Here is a 20,145-nt window from a genome sequence, read left to right as displayed (position 1 = left end):
GATTTGCTTTGAAAGCATGTAGACTAGAGAAACATCAAATTCCTATGACTGTCATGTAACAGCTCACTGATTAAAGAAGGCACTGTGTGGCTCATGTGCCCACTGTGATCCTCTCAGAGACGGTACGTCGTAACACCCAGTGAGGTCTACCTGCAGTGAAAGTAAAAGCCCACACATCAAAACGTGTTCCTCTCGCTCCATTTTAGTCCACCTGAGGTCACAGATGACCAGTGAAGCAGAATTCGTCGGGTGGTGAAGGGGCAGCAGAGGGTCGTTGAGGAGGATTACAGCTGTGTTCGTCAGATAGCACAATGGCTGAAAGAGGTTCTCTCCTCTCCAGCAGCATGAAATGAGAGTGGTCTATGTTGGGATACAAAGCAGGAGCCTGTGTAATTTCTCTACACACTGAATGAATTACTGCCTGATGTTAGGGCTCACTCTGGCCTGCAGGTGACCGTCTTTTATGCACAGCACAAAGATGCTTCAAGGGTAAAACACTACAGTTCATGTACTTCCACAAATCCCTCGTTGTCTGACCTCTGGATCACTGGCAGACTTTTTCTCACCACATTAGTGAGATGACTAGTTGTCCTTGACAGGTGAAGTGCAGTATTCAACTGTAATGATATCATCGCGCACTCCAAAAAAAGGTGAACCAACTTTTTCTTAAGAGTAGAACACAAATAGTTTGAGCTCTGAGAGGTGTTGTTGCTAAGTCCACTGCTATTTTGTATTACACAACTTCACAGGGAGGATGGTTTTGAAAGGATGAAACTTTGACTATGTCGCTACCAAGTATGTTTTTGCAAAATAATTGCAGTTGGCAACCAGGAGCACTCCTGTTAAGTAAGCCGTATTTAAAGTCAAAGTTTAGACATTTTAGCTTGTCAGTCTTATTATTTCACTATCTGTCATTGAGGCAGAACTAAATCACTGCTTCATGGATTCGTAGAACTGAGAAAGAGATAAGTACGCCTCATTGTGGACAAAACCATTTGAAAACGATCTAATTAAACATAGTACTGTTAAACGAGATTAGTAAACCTAGTGAGCGTATTCATTTACAGAGCACATATTGCTGACAGGAAGTTTGTGGGTTATGTGAGAATAGCAAGATAATGGCATTGAAAAAAAAAAGAAAAAAGAAAAGAAATCCTTTAGGTTCCTGCTGCCTTGATTTTCATTTTTAAATGTGCTTAACATTGTCATGCATTTTATTTATTTGGCAGTTATGAATGGTTTGACACAAATATATGGATTTATGCATTACCAGTACAAAATGTTTCAGACTGAAAGTATTCATCACCAAGTATGTGAGTCTATTAGATCCTTTCCTGAGTCTTTAATTAACTCTTTCCCCCTTTCTAGATTCAATCAATGGTAGTGTTAATATGATGATTAATAATGTTTATATTTTATGCCCAAACCAGACTGAAACTGTGATCCATGTGAAAATCTGCCCAAACCAGGCTCTGCTCAAGCTCATCAGGTCCTATCGTTCTCCGGTCGGGCTGCAGACCTCAAGGGATTAATAGATTAATAGAAAAAGGCTTGTATAATTAATTAATAATTAGTTCTGCAATTTATTAAGTTCATATGTCAATCTAGACGAGACATAGTTTTGTCCATTAAAACAATTTAAAGACAGGCTGTCATGCGTGCACTTGATTTTACAGGGATAAATGAAAAGACTAATGTAGTCTTGGCATCATTTTTTGAATGTTGATAACTTATAATATCTGCTTTAAAAAGTCTATCTGACATCCTCCAGTTTACTGTAGTTGGAAAAACACAAAGTACAGAGAAACATGGACATATTGTCACTGCCACATGCGAGTTACGTGATAAAAAACAGAATGTAGCTGCTGTTTAGCAATAAAAGAGGCCTCACTGGTCACAAGCAACTGGTGTGTTGAGATGGCAGTAATATTCAGCCCTTGCTCAGTCAAACAGCAGAAATGGTCATTTCAAGGTAAGCCAGTTAATATTTAAATGTCCTTGTATTAATGACGTCTAATTTGGAAGTCACATTGACTTTCGGGTAGAGATGTGTTGACATCACGGTCGACAAGAATAAATGTGACATTTTATTATGGCTCATTGGAGGAGACGACTTGGACGTCTGGCTGATCTTCACAAGAAGTGATTTTATTGTGATTTTGTACTTGGTGACACACACTCTTTTAGTCATGCATGACCATACTTTGTTCATGGTTATCTCGGCCCACACACTAGGCTCAGAGCTTTCAAACCATCCAGGACTGGAGACGTGTCTTTATCATGTTGAACAGACACAATGCAAGTCTGAAAATGTATTCACCTTGGTGCCTGACCACTGAGACTCCCTCCATTTGTCTGTATGTTCCCACAAGACGCCCACATTGTTTCCTGAAATAGTGTGTCAAATCCTCTGGTTCTCCTCTTTGGAGGAGAAATGCGTGCTTTTCATTTAAAAGGGGCGAGTACACTTGATAAACGTGTCATGGACTCTGTTGATGGCCTGGGGTTATGCTGTTGTCATTTATTCAAATCCTGAAACACTTCAGAAATGTTTTTAATCTTTGTAATACATGTCTGCAGTGATGGGGTATTTTACACCAACAAAAAAACTGTTTCAATTCCAGTGAAACGTGGAAAAACTTTGCTTCTCTCTTATACAATGGAGTAATTAAATCCACCTGATAGTAAAGACATGGAGAAGGCACAACAGTGTATGTCCAACAGGATTAGTTTGTAGTCTGTCTGAACTTGTTTTTCCTTAACAGGCTAAAGGATTACCATAGCCATATGCCTTTGTTCTTTGGAAAAACTGCAAGACATGCAATGCGTGTCCAGCACCCCAAGAGGCTCTTGTGAACAAGACATCACCCTTGAAAAAGTGCACAAAGCAAATGGAGCAATGCCTGAGTTGTCTCTTGGACTTGAGCCTCAGAGGAAATCTCACAGAGCCAGTGTCTGTCTCGCCTGTGGGTTTTTCAAAACATGAGGACATTTCTTCTTAACTGCCAGCTTTGTTCCATCTCAGACTTCCCTACCAAGACATAATCAGTGATTTGAAAATGGTACCATCTATACTGTTGTTCACTCAGACTGCAGTTAAAGCTCTTTTGTGTTTTTCTGCATCTGTCAGTATAAAATATGGAATATTTTAACTGGTGTCATACACAAGGACAGATGAAAACATACTATAACGTATGTCTTTCTAAATACCTTTTACCATTTGACAAAACAATCTCATCTTAAGGTCTATTCAGTACAGTAGTTGTGACCTTCATCATATTTCTGTTTTTTCTCATGTCACATGATAGAAAACTCCAGAGCAACTACTTAATAGAAGTAACAGTGTGGGAGACATGTTTTGTCAACTGTTTGAACTTTGAAACATCTTCAAGAGTATCAACATTACTCAGTGGCTTCAGTTGTGATTTCCAAAGTTATCACTTGAATAACAGTGGTGGATCGGACCTGCCTTTTCTCTGATTTACTCTGACTGTCAGCATCCTTTTGGGCTTGCCATCATAACACGATGTTCTGACACCTTCTTTTTTTTTTACCACTGCAGTAAAAACGTTGGAGACACTTTCCACTCATTAGGAATTTATCTCCCCTTGAATAACAGAACAACTGCAGCTGGGTAAAGTCTAAGACTAACTTTTTTGGCCTTCGCAATTTTTGGCCAACCAATTTTAAGGATAAAAGCATTGTATAATATATTACTCTCTTATACAAAAGCTGGAACCTGCTCCTTTCAGTGAACATATCTACTGTAGAACTGTAAATGCTTAGTGTTTGAATTCTCTACTTTTTCAGGTATCAAACATTACTGTGTATTTGGCCCAATACAGTAGTACTGAAAATACCACCTAAATTTGGTTTCCTTCTAATAAACTGTCTGCCGTGCACAGTTTGAGAAAATCTGTTAACTGGAGTTTACTGTTCAATATTTAAAGAACATTTTTTTCCTTTTAGGTGTTTAGGGCTTTAAAAGATCTCTACCTGTTGACATCAAAGGGCAGTTGGCATGTGTTAACTAGTTAGAAAAATGCAGTTACATAAATAAATTTTATCATTTGGCCAAAGGGTTTTTTTTCTCTTATTATAGCTGATAAAAAGCAAAAACCAGCAAAGAAACAGGAAAAAAATGCAATATAATTAAGTGCAATAATAAATATCCCTTTATTTAATGTCCGTTTATAAAGAATCTCCCATTACACCTCTGTCAGAGAGCAAGGACATACAGAAAGAAAAGCACAAAACAGGTTCAAACAGTGCAAAGTTCTCTTTAAAAAAGGTAAAAAAAAAAAAAAAAAAACAGCTTAGTGATATTCTACATTAACAGCATAAGTGAAATAAGGAACTGACATTTCACAAAGCAGTGTTAGGTTGCCTCCTTTATGGGTATGATTCAGAAAATCCCTGGTAGACTGAGCTCCATGGTGGCTTTGTCATGATGCTGTTGGTTCCAGCCAACAGTTTGATCAAGCGAAACAGGCCAGCGGCTATGCCTACAACTTCCTTCCTCCTCGCTGTCATGTCCAAAATATGGGTCATGTAGAGTGCAGTGACTGTCTTTGTGTGGGTTTGGATGTAACTTATGTTTTTGTGGGAACATTTTTCTGTATTTGCTGTGCCTCGCCCTCCTGGGCTGAAACCTCACTCCTCCGTACAGATTGACAGCAAAACCCTGGTAGCTTTTATCCTTTGTGCTTGGTCCACCAGTTATGGTCCACCTGTGCCTCAAAACACACTGACTCGCCCACTGGCCCTTAGATTTCTCACGTCCCTCCTACAATGCATGCTTACTAATGTGGTGCTATGGTCCTCGGGGCAAAATGAGAGCGCCACCAAATCTTACTTCCTCCATAAGCAGCAACAGTTAGCAGTTAATAACCATTAGGGAGCAGCCAGAGGAAAGTCAAAAAATGCAGAATACTAACCAAAGGCTAACTCCATAGCAGCAAAAATACCATTGCATATGCAGCTTAAAGCAGTTAGTAAATGGCTAAACAGAAGAAAAAGATTACGATAGCTGTAAATGAGCTAGTGGTAACAGGAAAACAAGCATATGCTATCAAAGAATGTGATTTATATGGAGACAGATGGGAGCTGACACCTCTATCCATATTCATATAGGTGCACGTAGCAAATGGAGAACATTAATCATCACAGCCAAGCAGTCTACAGCTTCTAATTACATGTTCACTGTACACCGTTAGACTGGAGTCTACTTCTGTAAGATTCCAGCTCTAGAGATTTCCCAGTGGCCTTCAAAACTAGAGAAGGATGGGAGGGGTATGTGGAGATGCAGAGCCCAACATGTGGAGGCACACACAGCCTTCTTTTTATACGTTGAAAATGCACATGCACACGCTCCATAGTGCTTCATTATGTCATGCGATTACCATCCCAGTTTGGCTGCAGCGAAAAATCCAATCTTACTGGTACCCCCTTTTACTTCTATCAACTGCATTGCATTACCTTGACTACAGTACATGGAGAAGATGAGAGAGACAAACAGTCTGCTTTGATCATGATGTTTATACCCTCCTGCATTTGAACACAGACATTCAGCTTACAGCGAGGCTCATAACGATATAAGCATAAACTGGCATGCAGGCATACATCAGCTGTGATAGCTTCAAGAAACCATACAAGAAGTGTTGAATGTGCAGATGATGAGATGCATGCATACACATGTATATATGTTATATATAATATATATGTGTGTATGCATACATATATAGGCTAGGCCCCATTTGCATGAATCTAAATGTGCTGTATTTTGTGTTTGATGCAAGAGAACAAAATTAACAATTATTTCACTGCTTCACAGTCTGCAGAAACATGACAAAACAAACCTAAAGCTTATGTGGTGAGCAGCTGTCTACTGTATTAGGATAAAGCCTCAGTCCATCTCAAGCCCCAAAGCAGACACATCAAAGCAATCTTTTGCAGTCAGTACAGTCCCTTCTCTCTATCAGAAATCCTGCTAACTCTGTTTCTCAGAGACTGACAGGAGGCAATCCGCGGTGATATCAGATCTTAGACGTGGAAAAGGTGGCCTGAATACAGAGAGGCTTGGAGAGATATCTGGAGGATGGGTGGGTCTGAGGATGCTCTATGCTAGATTCATCTCCCTCAGGGGGGGGAAAAGGTGAGTTCCTCAGGTTTATCACAGAAATTGCCATTTAAACCACCACTGTTGGATACCATTAGTCTGTTTGATTTAGCTTTGGGTAGAGCCAAGGAGGTAAAAGCTGAACACTTCATATACAATTAAATACATATTTTTCCATGAAAGTTGTAATGCTAGTGGCTAGATGGAAAGGGGGCTGTAGATTAAATGACCTCAGTTGAGTCACCGTTAATTCAAATGTCAATGATGACTGTTGGTTTTAGCTAAGAATATACATTTGATACCATGTGTAATATAATAATGATTCACATTTAACAGGGAATAAATGACCGAACACATGAAGGGTCCCTCTTCCAAGGCTATTGTGTGGTTAGCAAGTATCCAACCAAGTAGTAGGCTACCATAACTCCTTCTTCCCACATAAGTGTTTCAAGTGGTGATATTGTGTCTTGTTGCCACCATACCAGTGGTACAATGAAGAAGTTAACTCCCTCAGAGATGTGTATCCATGAATCGTTCATATCTTGTTCAAGTTATATGTTAGAGAATTCAGAAGCTGTTGACCGTGAACATCCACTTTTCCCACCATTTTTTCTCTCTCAATTTCCCCATGTCGCTGTGCTGGGAGTTTGAGTCTTAGAGTAACACTGGGTGGCACCAGCATGTTTTTTGACAATGAATGACATTTTATCTCAATTATCCATATGTTTGGCATAATGGGTTTTTAGAAGAGCAGTGGGGTACTGTAACCACTAAGGAGGCCATTTACATGGTTTCTAAGGATTAAGGTGCAAAGAAACCGATAAGCATCCATCAGTGGAAGTGACAATATCAGATGAAAGTACAGGGTTAAGATCACAGCAGTAAAGTCCTGGTATTACCATTGTTTGACAGATTGTACAATGTCATCTAAAGTAAGCATACAGTTTAATGGCAGCGCTCTCATCTTTAACATGTTTGACATGTCTGCATATTGAAGTGCAGTTTCTTCTATTCCCAAATTTAAATGTAGGAATATTTTCTAAGATTAACTCAAAAAAGAAGAATATTTAATGCGTGTGGGCTGAACAATTCATTCTGTCATAGCATTTTGACAGCAGATTTAGAAATTATGAGTTGGAGAAAGTGTGGGACAGTTTCCTTCAGATTTAATGGCTGTGTTCAAAAACCCAAGAGATAAAAGAATTAATCACAAAGAGAGATATTATATTTCACACAAATATGAATTTTAAGTCACTTGCCTAGAATGTATTAGAGTGCTGAAGATTACTCAAGGCTGCATGGGAAAAAGCCCAGGGTGGTAGTTGGAGTTCAGCGTAGTAGAAACAGGCCATCATTGAACAAATCTGTCATCAAGCCACAGCTCATTGTGCCCTTGTCATTACTGTGGCACAAGCCTGGAAACGTCATTTCTGCTGGGTACTCCAGAGATGTCAAGCCTCACTCTCACAAGATTAAAGATTGCATTACAAATTAGTACACACGAGCGTCAGCACAGGGTTGCGATTTACTCTGGGTTAGCATGGATTAATCTAAATCATTAAACCCAGGGTTTGCATTGAGACAGCTATATAGAGTACTTTACCAAGAAGTATATTCTACTATTAGCATTGGCTCATGGTTGAACTAATTATGCTTTACTGAAAAATAAAAGATCAAAGTTAACACTGTGGAGAATAGAGATAGTTCAAAGATTGGGACTGAGCTGAAAGCAACCCTGTGAACACCTGTCATGCCCCGTCTGGATAGTTAAGTAACCATTTTGTTTCTACTAGTGTCTCGTACTTCCTGTTTTTTTTTTTTTTTTTTTTTTTTTTTTAATTACTCACCTCTTGTCTCGTTTCAGGTCCTTTACTTCCTGCCCTCATGTGTTTCCCTCCTGTGTGATCACCTGCCCTGCCCTAATGTGTTGCACCTGTGTCTCATTGTCTCCCCTCCTCCTGAGTATATAGTCTTAGTGTCCCCTTCCTTCTGCGCCAGTTCGTCTTGTTCCCTTGTGACAGTGTTCCAGCATTTTTCCTTGTAAGTTTCTAGAGCCAATGGTTTCCTGACCTGTTTTTGCCTTGACCTTGCCTTTCGCCTGCTGATTTGGACACTGTTGCCCTTCTGACTGATCACCTGTGTACCGACCTCGTTCTGATTAAAAAGGACTGATTTTTGAACTGAGTCTGTGTCTGCATTTGAGTTCAAGCCTGTGGTTCAGCATTGACAAACACCCATATCTATATCTAGTGGGAGTCCTCTGCCACTGTTGAAAGTACACTAAATCCCCCAACCATCTTTGTTCTTCTTTCAGCTGTATATCCCCTGCTCAGGTGTATAAAAACAGTAATAAGGTTGCTGAAGCAATGAAACATACACCATTACATTTATTATGTATATACCTGTTGTATTCACTTCTCTGAACATATACGACAGCGTCTGGTGATATTCTACATTTCTCTGTCAACAAATCTCAAACTAAAACAATAAATTGATTGAACTAATATAGATTGATTTCCTGTGTAGCTAAACCTTGATATAATATAAACTTCTGTTGTTGTCCAGAAATGATTAAAAACACATTAATAAGCCTAACCATGACACTGGCTGGCATGTTCCTTCGTTACGATAAATATGGGCACTGTAATCTATTTTAGGTTGATACCACATACACTGCAGGTACTTGCACTGAATATGCAGCTTCATAGTCCCCAACAAATGCATCATTTACTAGTGTTTGAGTATCATTTGCTACGAACTACAGTGACAGACAAATTCATTGTTGGGTTTGGCCTTTTCATGGGATTTATTGGGAAAAGCACATTTTTAGAATGTCACCAAGTTTATGCTTTAAACTCTCTCTATGTATCATTCAGATAACCATAGTTATTAATGACTCCAGTGGCCATTAAGTGAATTTCAGTCAGCAAGTGCTGGCCCAAGTAATGTACATAGAAATCAGTCCAAAGACAACAGAGAACGTCAGGGAAGGTGTCATTTTTTTTAAAGTTACGTTATAATCCCTTTACACATTGGCAATAAAAAAAAAAGGTGCAAATAGCTTCACATTATCCAAATAGTACCTTTAACAAAAGCAGCAAAACAGAATGTAGCTCATTGTCCTTTTTAACTGTAGACAGTATCTAAGCAGGTAATGGTGTCAAGAAGGAGAGTCTTTAGCTCATCAATCTCCCCCCTGCATAATGACAGATATTGCTCTACAGATACAGAAAAAAAATTACTGATTCATAAGTAATTTCATATCCATCCATCTTGTATTTTATCAACATAGAATATGCATGTATGCCCTGTAGGTTTCTCCCATGACATCATAAACCCAGTGGAACAATTTCTAGTAATCTGCCTTGCAAATGACACCTCTGTACTGAATGCTTAACCACAATTTTTCATTTCACCTCAATCCTACTAATCTCTGATTTATAGTTGTACATTCTGATTGCATCCATTTTGGCCTCCATTGGTTGTTTTAGTATGTTTTTCCAACCTCACAAAGTCTCAAGTTGTGATCCATGTTTCCACTTTACTTTGGTTACCGACTAGTCTCAGTGAGAAGCTTTTAACAGAAGGAAGCTCTGTCTATATCTGTGTTTCCATACCTCGAGGTGTCACTGCGCAGAGTGGCAGTGGTCATGTCACTGAAGATGAATGTGTAAGGGTAAATTGCAGTGTGCTCCAAATCCCATCCCCCAATGAGCCTATTGATCAAAAGAGGACAACAGTAGCCAAAGGCCATCATATACAGTAGTGTGAAGACAATGGCTACACAGGTCATTTAAGACAAAAAAAATGACGTCAATGTCATTGTATTACCATAAAGCATGCCGTCTACATTTTGATATAAGGCCTGTCACTAGCATGAGTCAATTCGTATTGGTTGGTTTTAAAAGTTGTGTTGATTGTCCAGAAGGCCTGCATTCAACTTCATAGTGAGAGCCCTGCTATGAGAGCAATTCCTAAGGCTCAAGTGGATGTCAAGGTCAATTTGACAAGTAGGAAATTAGAGCAATGTGTTTCAACAGGCAGAGAAAGCAGTTTTGTTCTCTTTCCCATTATGCTAATGGCACTAAAAAGTTGGTATGTTCATGCATGGATGTCTAATGGCCCTGATATCCCCCAGTGCTTCCTTGTAGGAAACCAGGAACAGACATACTGCGAAATGATGTGCTTTTCTGATCACCAGCTTCCTAATGAAAAAGCAATTAACAGAATATGTTTGCACTCCATGGGCAGAATCCCATCCCACCTAATTAGAAGTCATTTCGGACCGTTACTTCCAAATCTGAGGCTCAACAAGGTTGAAGTTATACAGAATAACACGATAAGTTACTGGCAAAATGCTTCATGTTGTTATTAAGTGAAAACCAATCAACCAGCTTTGTGTAGCTGAACAAATGCATGTGTTTAATATTCATGTCTGTCCATATTTGTAGGATATACTTAAGCTTTATATTGTAAGAAAATAAGAGGACGCAGTGGATTTTGCAGATGTAAACAAATGTTGGTCTCTCGCTGACCTTGCCGCCCTAACCCCTCTCCCCAGTCCATTTATGTCCTCATACATTTGAGCCTTATGTACTGTACACACAATGGCAGCTCCAGCCTCTTTTCTTTTACCGTGTCTGGTCATATATTCCTTGTAACCAAATGATGCATTGTGCTGGAAGTGGGTACAGTTTCTCTAGGTCTGCCTCCCCACATTCATTTTAAATATTATCTACTATGGAAGCTTGTAAAGGGTCAACCATTAATGCTTTATAGGAGCCATTTTGTGTCTTTATATCCTAACTGGAACTCAAAATCAATCTTAAACACTAGCTGCAACAGTCCAGTATTCCAGTATTAAATTTAAGGAGGAAGTAGTGTGCCCTGTATGTTGCAAAGCAGAAAGGAAGTGTGTGTAGGTCAACTCAAGACAGAAGTTTGTGTTTCATCCCAGACCTGCAGTTAATGTTGCCTTTTTATTAACTGTAACGATGATCTTTCCCTGACTTTAGTGTTTTAGATGCCTGATTATAAAGAGAAACTTAGCACCGGGGCTTGCTAAATTTGTTGAGTTGCTCTTTGACCACTTACCACTGTTCATTTGCCATAACCATGATCTTTCCCTAATGTTCAGAACAAATGGTTAGGGCTCTTTACATAATGTTTTTGAGATGAGCACATATTACAAACAAATGTTGGCCACCATGATTTTTGACTGACGAAGTGTTTTCCTGTGAGAAAAATTGGAAAACAAGACAACCATGGCCAACACTGCTCCATGCATCCATGTATGCAGAAAATGACTACACGCCGTTTTCTTGAACCACTGGTCATGTGTACACATACTTTGATTAAAATTAATGGCTGACTGAAAATTTGTTTCAGGCCAGGTGGGATGGAACGGTAATCAAAAGCCGACTAGCTCTTCTGATTATTTTCACATACAGTGGCTTCCCATGGTGGATCTGCTGACAGCACAGTCCTGACATTTTTGTCCTAACATTTCCCTCTCATAGCTGTAGCCTACGCTAGCTTGAGCTTTGAGCCATACAAACTCCTGGTAGAGCACATGCCTTTTAGGCTCAGTCCTTACTGCAGCGGCCTGGGTTCAAACCCGATTCAGGCCCTTAACTGCATGTCATCCCCTCTCTCTCTTCCCTAACTTTCCTGTCTCTCTCTCTCACTCTCCCTTTTGCAATAAAGCCAACAAAAAAATAAAAATGGCCAAAAAATAACTTAAAAAAAAAAGAATAGAAGAACTATAGAAGTACTGAATCTTTAAGTCTATAATTACTTTACATGTCAATATCTAGACAGGATTTTAGGATTAAAGCATTTCAATGTGTATTTATTTAGTTTTCTCCTCAGAGAGATTCAAGAATTAAAATAGAAATATAAAATGTTCATAAAAGCAATAAAGATGTACAGTAACACCGGCTGACATACTGAAACTTCAAAGATACTAAATCATTCCGCAGCAGCTGTGAAGGTGTGTTTAAACGTGGCAATTTTATATAACCATCTCTCTTTTTCTGAAACTTCAAAGTGTGTGTATATACAATTGTATTTCAGCTTTGAGTCAACTTTACTTTAAAAAGCCAAATCAAATCCCTTGTTAACAGCGGAGTGACAGCCAAAGCTCTATAATGGAAGGAAAGAAAGTTGTTGCGTATTCTCGACAGCAGTCTGGCACGGATGCTCAAATGAAAGGGATGTAGAGGGAAGTAAAAGGTCAGGCTCATTAAATGTCAGCAAAGAGCATCTTAATAATTGAATCATTCAGACAAAGAACCACATAATTTAGTTTTGAAGGGTTCTGTGGAGCCACTTGCAGTTACACTTGTAGTTTAATGGTCAATACAAACTAGATTTAATTTTAAGAGTGACTTTTGTACAGTACATTAACCTCAAAGGTATTAATATCTAAAAATATTTGCCTAACACACACAATATACTTTTTGTCAGTAAAGACAGCCATTAGAGATTCCAGCTTTCTCTCTTTCTGCACTGTATCTAAAACCTCTATCAGTCTTCACTTCGCACACAGGTATGCAAATTTTCAGACATATGGGTTCAAACTAAAAACTCAAAAAGACCAAAATTTTGACATGCTTGTAAAACAGATTTGGGCTGTTTCTTATTTCACCCTCTCCATGCTATAAGATAGCCAGTATTCAAGCACGGATGGCACCATACACAATAGGAAAGTGTCCAATTAGAAATGCATGAAGGCTGACGGAGAGGCGACGTAGGTTCCTGAGGGAAAGCAGAAACCCACAACTACTCACACAGCCGAGGGTGAGAAGTTCAGCCATATAGTCACACCGCAAAGAGTTTACTAAAGTGCCTATAATAAGTCAAGAAATGCTGAACCTCTGATGTGCAATTAAGCTAATTAATGCCAAATATCTCTGAATTTAATGAACTTGTGTCTAAGATTAGAATTACCTTTAGCAAAATAAATTACCATGTCATCCTCAAGAAGCCATTGCAAATATTAGAGTGCTCACAAATAAGGAAATTAAAGAAAAAAACATTTTTTTCAATTAACAATAAAAGTGCAAATAATGGAGATTAATGAAGCTTAAATTTGCATTAATCAAACCAGAAACACAAAAAAGAAACACAGATATCAGACACATTAGAGCTGTATCCGCTCTGTGCTATACAACAATGAAAAAGGCCTAACTGGAAATGATCTTTAATACAGTTTAAGATCACTAGAGTTTGTGATCAGTGTTGAGAAAACGCCATGAAAATAATAAGACTTTTCACATTTGAGGAGTGTCATATTGCCGCTATCTTGTGTGTTCATTACCATCAACAAGCTGAAATGACTCACAGAGAAATGACACTCACAAACCCAGGCTATATTTCACTAGAATTTGCTGCGGAAGTGTGTTGTTTAAATAGTTTTGACTTCAGAGCACTGACACATCGATGAACAGTGTAATAAGGCAAACCTTGTCTTATGGGCTAGACCTTTGACATTTTGGAGATACTGTGTTGACTGAAGTGAACCCCTTAATGATTTTCACACCAGAAACATCATCAAATTGACCGTTTTCATCAGTCTTGAGCAGGCCAAGCATTCAATAATCACTGCCAACATGTGCTATTGTGTCAGCGAGCCATTCTTCTTCTGCCAATATTCCTTTAAGACTAAAGAGTTTACTGTCACAGTCATTTGTGTCTGAATCCTTGTGACTACCTGTCAGAGTAAACTCACACTTGAGATCAAACAGGATATTTTATTTTTTAGCACTGGTTTGTAAAACAAGTACAACCCAAGAGAGGCTATTCGTTATCAATGGCTTATTGTAAGCTTAAGGGTCAAACCATCAATCCATCTCCCTGTGTAACTGTGTGCATTTGTGATTGTGTGTGTGTGTGTGTGTGTGTGTGTGTGTGTGTGTGTGTGTGTGTGTGTGTGTGTGTGTGTGTGTGAGAGAGAGAGAGAGAGAGAGGGGGATGAAAGGGGTACCAATATAGTGTAACATCAGCAAAACTACAGAGTGGACCTCAGCCAGAAGCAGTGGAGTGGAGTCAGGGGACCAGTGAGAGTTAAGCTTTATAATGTTAGAAAGACTGAGATATGTGTGCAGCTCCACTGGGAAAATAAACCAAAGGTGCTGGGTGCTGGTATTATTTTTAGCCACACTAACTGTGAGGCTCCAGGGATGGAAACTATTCAGTGGTTAGCAATGAAACTGTTTGTATGTTATCATGCTTATATGGCAGCTGTCATGAATTCTTCTGCCTTCACTATGCCCACATGGCTATGCAGCAAGCTAAACACGCTTCCAATAAAGGTTAAAGGCAGGACTTGCACATATTAGTAGTACAGCACAGTAAATAGTTTAGTAAACACATCGGGTCCACGAGAGTAAAAGTGTTCAGTATATGTATGGAGGAATCTTTAAGGCCAAATTGTCAAAGTGAACTGACTATACTGATTAAATCCGTAGCTCGCCTCACTGGTGACTAAAAGAACCGTTGTCAGGTCAGCTGTGAGGTGGATAACTTAACTGTTAAAAGATTATTAAGTCACTGCAAAAGCCGTGGAGACAGTCATGATGTGATGGCTCGATGTTATAAGTAGTAGCTTACTGAGCTATTAAACTTATGAACAGTGGTTGTCTAGGCCTAGGTCAGGACTGAACTGAGCTGAACAACCAGAGCCAGCAACAGGCTAAATGTACTGCTGACCTGAAGGTCATCAGAATCAGCACTAAAAGTTGCATTGGTATCAACAGCGATGCATTCACTTACTGCAGTGCATGCTAAATATGTGCTAACAGCGATGCAGTCTGAAGGGAAAAGTAAACAAACCACATTGCTGATTTGGATAATTTCCTTCAGTTAGGTTAGAAAAAAAATCCTAGCCACTAACAAAGTCATGGCAATTTACACCTCTGAGTGAGTAAGAGGAGAAAAGTGCCTCATGGAAAAAAAACAAATGTAATGTCTCAAATTAGAAACAAGTCATTATTATTGCCAAAAAAGAAAAAAAACTGAGATTTATACAGATGGTTGCATTGCTTTACATTCGGACATTGTAGGACAATTGACAGCATGCAGGTTTCCCCTCTGTATGCTGGGAAGCAATTACAAATCACTGGTGAGCAAGGGCATTTCAAATGTAGGTGCGTCAGTGAGCAGTGTGTGTGGAGAGCAAACAAGGAATGGCTAAAAAGTAAACCCCATTAATGCTAGTATATTCTGTGGAGAAAGATTCTCAGCCTGAGAGGGTGTACAGGAAGGTAGATGACTTAAGTGGATCCAAATAATAGGGGCAGCACCAATGATGGTATCCCATGGAATTGCCCGTTCCTCTGAGGCTAATAGTGTGCAATTAGCTGGTGAGCCCTGATATTTTAGGTGCAATAGAATATTAAACTATAGCAATAACTATTTTATGGAAGAGCTTCATAATATACAGTGTGTGTCTGTCTTTGTCAGCAGGATTACGCAAAAAGTATTGAAGCGATTTGCACCAAACTTGGTAGAGGGATGGGGCATGGGCCAGAGAAGAACCCATTCAATTTTAATGCATATCTGGTGAATGTGGCGGATCCAGGAATTTTGTATCACTTTCCTTAACATTACAAAATAAGGTATTTTTCAACATTTTTAGCAATTTCTTAGGAAATATTGTATGGATCCTGATGGAAAAAAACAGACATATGACGTTGACATCTATGAGTTTGTACAATTTGGTGCAGTTAATAATGAATATGAAGTAACTGCATATGGCATCAGCAGCATTTAGGAATGATCCATCAGTATTACATTCAACATGCAACTAATAAAATTACGCAATAGCAAAGATGGTTGCGACATAGCAATGAGACAATTCATGATTCATGATTTCTAATGTTGTCTACACTATTACAAATGGAAAATCTCTCAGGATCATCTTGGCTTTACTCATGAAGTCCTGAAAAGATCCTCCACAAATTCCTCCAATCCTGTAGCCCCTGACAATGCAGTTTATGTGACTCTAAATACAGTTAAGAGGCCATAAGATTGGTGGATCAGTGGCTGGCTCCAAACACACTCATGAGAACACAGGGCATCAGCAAAGCTGTGCCTCAGAGGGGATTGAACCCCCCCCCCATCTGTACTCCAGAGTTTCAGATCATGACAGATTGTGAACTGTTAACAATTGTATCAAAGCATGGGGTGCAATCAGCTGTGCTACAACAGGAGCTGGAGAAATCCACTGCATAATAAACCAGGGTTTCCTGGCTTAAAGAGCGTTTCCCTCATTCCTTCTGTCTTTCTTTGTTTCTTTAAGATTGTCTCAGTCCTCCTTCCTCTCTTTACTTTCTCTCTGGCCTGTTGGTTATTCCTGACAGTGGCTGCCTGAGCCTCACCAGAGCTTGTATCAACTTCTTCCTCTCCCCTGTGTGACATTCATAGCATTACAATTGAGCCATCAATCTGTCAAGTCTTACCCCTGCTAAGCCACAAGCAGCAGGAAGCACAGGAGAGGGACGAGTTTACCTCTGCTTCTGTTTTGCTTCTCTCTAGTCGGGGCCTAACAACAACGATAAGTCTCAGACATGATGTGAAATAGATAAGCTTTTAGTCGCCAGCTGAGTCAAGCTATTCAGTCGTCATTTTTCACCCTCATTTCCCCTTCCACCGCTGGGTATTTTTTGCTGATGACTGACTTGCTGATAGCTGTTGGCTTCTCATTCTGTTGGTTTCTCATTATCCCGCCCCCCCCACACTGCTACCTCTTATACATATACACTCTCCTCCTCTACTATTTCTCAAATCCTCTCTCTGTTCTTTCTGTTTGTATTTGTTCCCCCTCTCCCCCCTCCTCTCCCTGGGTAATGTCAGACTGAGCTCCTGTAAGGAGGAGATAAAGCCCCCCAGCAGGGCAGGACCACAGCTGTCGCCTTCTGACTTCCTGGACAAGCTCATGGGGAGAACGTCAGGCTATGATGCGCGCATCAGACCCAACTTCAAAGGTACAGTACATGCCGAGGCCGACCAACAGTAGCCCTCAAGAAAATCCAGTGGAAAGCATGAGCACAAAAAAAATACACAAAAAGAAAAAACAAAGACCAGTGGATCTGTGCTGTGAAAGCTAAGCAGCTGACCGTTCTCATGTGTATGTGCCGAACGTTGTTCTGTCAGAAACTATAGTGTGAGTCTGAGGTTTCCAGCCTTCCACTATACATATATTGCATCAGCTTGTCCTCGTTTTCACCCCGGTTGGTTTCAAAGACTACGGTTGGTTCAGCATTTAATTAAGCCTTTGTGGTGACAGCCAGCCATTTTGTTGTTTTGCTTTTGACTTAATTTAGGGATAGAATATTTTACTATGCAGTACAAGAACACTGTCTTCTAGAAGTTACATTTATATACTATTTAAGTGTATTGACAATTATGTTTTGATGGAAAAACAATTGCTGCCAGAACTAGGGCAAGGTTTTTATATAGTACAAGAAGAGCAACATTTTTGTACCACATGCAAGTCAAACAGAGATGGCCAAGGTTTGATGGTGTGCATCCAAAGCACAGGACTTAACACCGGGGTCCTCATCCTGAGTCCTGTGGTCTGGTTTGTAGTGGGCAGGGGGTTTCAAACACTGACATTTAGCAATGTCAAAAAATATAAATAAATAAAAAAGTTAATAGTAATGGCTCTTTTCACTTCTGTTATTCTTTGTCTTAATTTGGTTTGGTGGATAATCATGTTCATCATGGTTTTGGAACTTCGGTTTCAATAATCTGGGGGCGTCAGTGAGTTACTTGTGGGCTCAAACCCGAACCCTGTTTTTTGACCTATATTTGTCTACATTGTGGCACTGTTAAAAGTTTGCTGAATTAGTTATTGTCAGCTCCTGTTTGCAGTGTACTCATGGATGAAAACTTCCAAGTTCTGGGATTGTATGCATTTCTTCTCTAAGTGGATTTATGGATATTTATGGGTGATAGATATCAGAGATATTTTGAATGAGTCATACTGAAGCTACAGTTATTTGCAAATACTTTTGCAAAAACTTTTCCTCATCATATTGATAAAACACAAATTGGGTAACGTTTCATGTATTTGTTTTGCAAAGTAGAAACATATAAACATAATTTGGCGAGACGATTGCACACTGACAGAGCAGACACATCTCTGTGACCTTCCTTGGTCTTAGTTTTAACAATCCCAACATTAACCGTTTTTCCCCTATAATTTCTCTTAAATCTTTTTTCAGTTTGGTTTCACTAAATTAGATTTTTTAGCTGTAATTACACTTGAAGTGACAGGCCTGAAAAAAAAAAAAAATACTTTCTCTAAGTGTCTTTAAAGAACCGCAGCAGTAGCACTGGAGATGGTGTGACTTGCACTGTAGCAACATTTTGAAAAGTAATGGAGAAAATGATGTACATTTTAAGAAGCCTCAGGGGATGTACATTATAATTGGTATGTTTAATGCACACAACAGTGTGATCTCATGAATCCTGTCTGAAGTGAAAGATGTGAAAATCAGGCTGTTTCTTCTTCCCTCAGGTCCACCTGTGAATGTCACCTGTAATATTTTCATCAACAGCTTTGGGTCCATCACAGAAACTACAATGGTGAGAACACCATGACAATTTCAAATGTTGCACATTCAGAAATGCAAATGTGTTCTCTTAAAAGCAGTTTTATGTTTAAGACTCATTATAATTAATGTTTTTCTTGACATGATTATGGGAAATGGTTTGTGGTTTCTTCTGTTACATCTCTCCTATGATTTGCACAAAAAAAAAAAAAAATCTTTAAGCGCTCCATCCTCTTTCTTTCCTACAAACTTCTTTGCCAGTCCACTCTGTGCTGAAGCCATTCCCTCATTTCTGTGTTTCCTGGAGCATAACAGTGCAACCTTCAGAGACCAGTGGGTCACTGACATACTGATAATGAACTGTCCACTCTGCAATTAAAATGAAAAATTGAGAAAATGAATGAAAAGGGGGCAGAGAGAGAGGACGAGGGGTTGGGGAAAAATGGCTGCCCTCGAGTCTGCACTTACAGTGTTATAACTGCTGGATCAGCATAAAATAGCAGTGAATTGTTTAAGGGTGGCTAAGGGAGGTGCAGAAGGCCAGACCTCCGGTCAGGTTTGCCCAGAGAACGACAATACTAATGATGTCACTGTGTGCATTGGTGAAGCATGCTTTTTATTTTGATAAATGAAGTGAACAAGGAAAGTAACAATCTACAATGCCGGAAGATGAATTCTGAATTAATTGCACGGATTAGAATTCTAATTTAATTACTCATGTATGCTGGCTGCAGGCAGGAGTGATTGTGTTCGGCATTTGTCCTTGGCCTGTCTTGTATTGCCTACCCTTTGTTCACCAGCAGCACTTCTGCAACAGTTGAGCAAACAGTTCACCATCTTAGTCAAAGAGGGGCATCTCAACAAGAGAGCTGCTTTTATTATCTGGCATCATTACAATATATGTCACAATTATAGTGTTCACCCATGAATATTAAACATTTAATGTAACTTTTATTCACAGAAACAACATTTGTCAAATAAAAACACTTATTTGCCAATTTTCTACTAACAACCAACCATTTGATTGTTTTAAGTCCTCTGAGACCAACACTGCTCTCCACATCATGATGCTGCTCATCTGCAATCTCCCAACAGTGGGTGCATGAGCGCATTTCTGTACTTAATACTGTTAGTAATGAAATTGGGCACAATGGAAACATGATAGTACATCATAGTCTATTTTCTAGTGATGTAGGATTCTATCCTTGCACTTAAAACTTACGTAGAGGAAATCAATTTTGTATTTTCAAAATTTAAAGTGATACTCCATTTAAATACAGTTACTCTTAAAAGTTTGGTCTTTCATTGAGTACAATGAATTGTTCATCTCAGTCACAATGGATTCCAATAGTGACCAGTATCAGACCATTCCCAGAAGCATCTCAAATCACTACAGCAGAATGAGCCACTCCTAAACTCTCCCATCTGTACCACAAACTGCACTGATGATATATTTTCCATTAACTA

At 39.3% G+C, this 20,145-nt stretch overlaps 1 protein-coding gene across 1 annotated transcript in view; it reads left to right on the top strand.

Annotated features, from left to right (window-relative positions):
• Positions 1–20,145, top strand: part of LOC111232496 (glycine receptor subunit alpha-4-like) — a 43,838-nt gene that overhangs the window by 9,759 nt on the left and 13,934 nt on the right. The window contains exons 2-3 of the mRNA XM_022760052.1: positions 16,976–17,106; positions 18,645–18,712. Coding sequence (XP_022615773.1) covers positions 16,976–17,106; positions 18,645–18,712 — 199 coding nt within the window. The remainder of the gene's footprint in view (positions 1–16,975; positions 17,107–18,644; positions 18,713–20,145) is intronic.

This window comes from Seriola dumerili, unplaced genomic scaffold, assembly GCF_002260705.1.
Source record: "Seriola dumerili isolate Sdu_G_001 unplaced genomic scaffold, Sdu_1.0 BDQW01000331.1, whole genome shotgun sequence".
In the NCBI taxonomy this organism is placed as follows: Eukaryota; Metazoa; Chordata; class Actinopteri; order Carangiformes; family Carangidae; genus Seriola; species Seriola dumerili.
The sequence above is the reverse complement of the archived record's forward strand: the minus strand, read 5'-3'. Positions and strand labels throughout refer to the sequence as shown.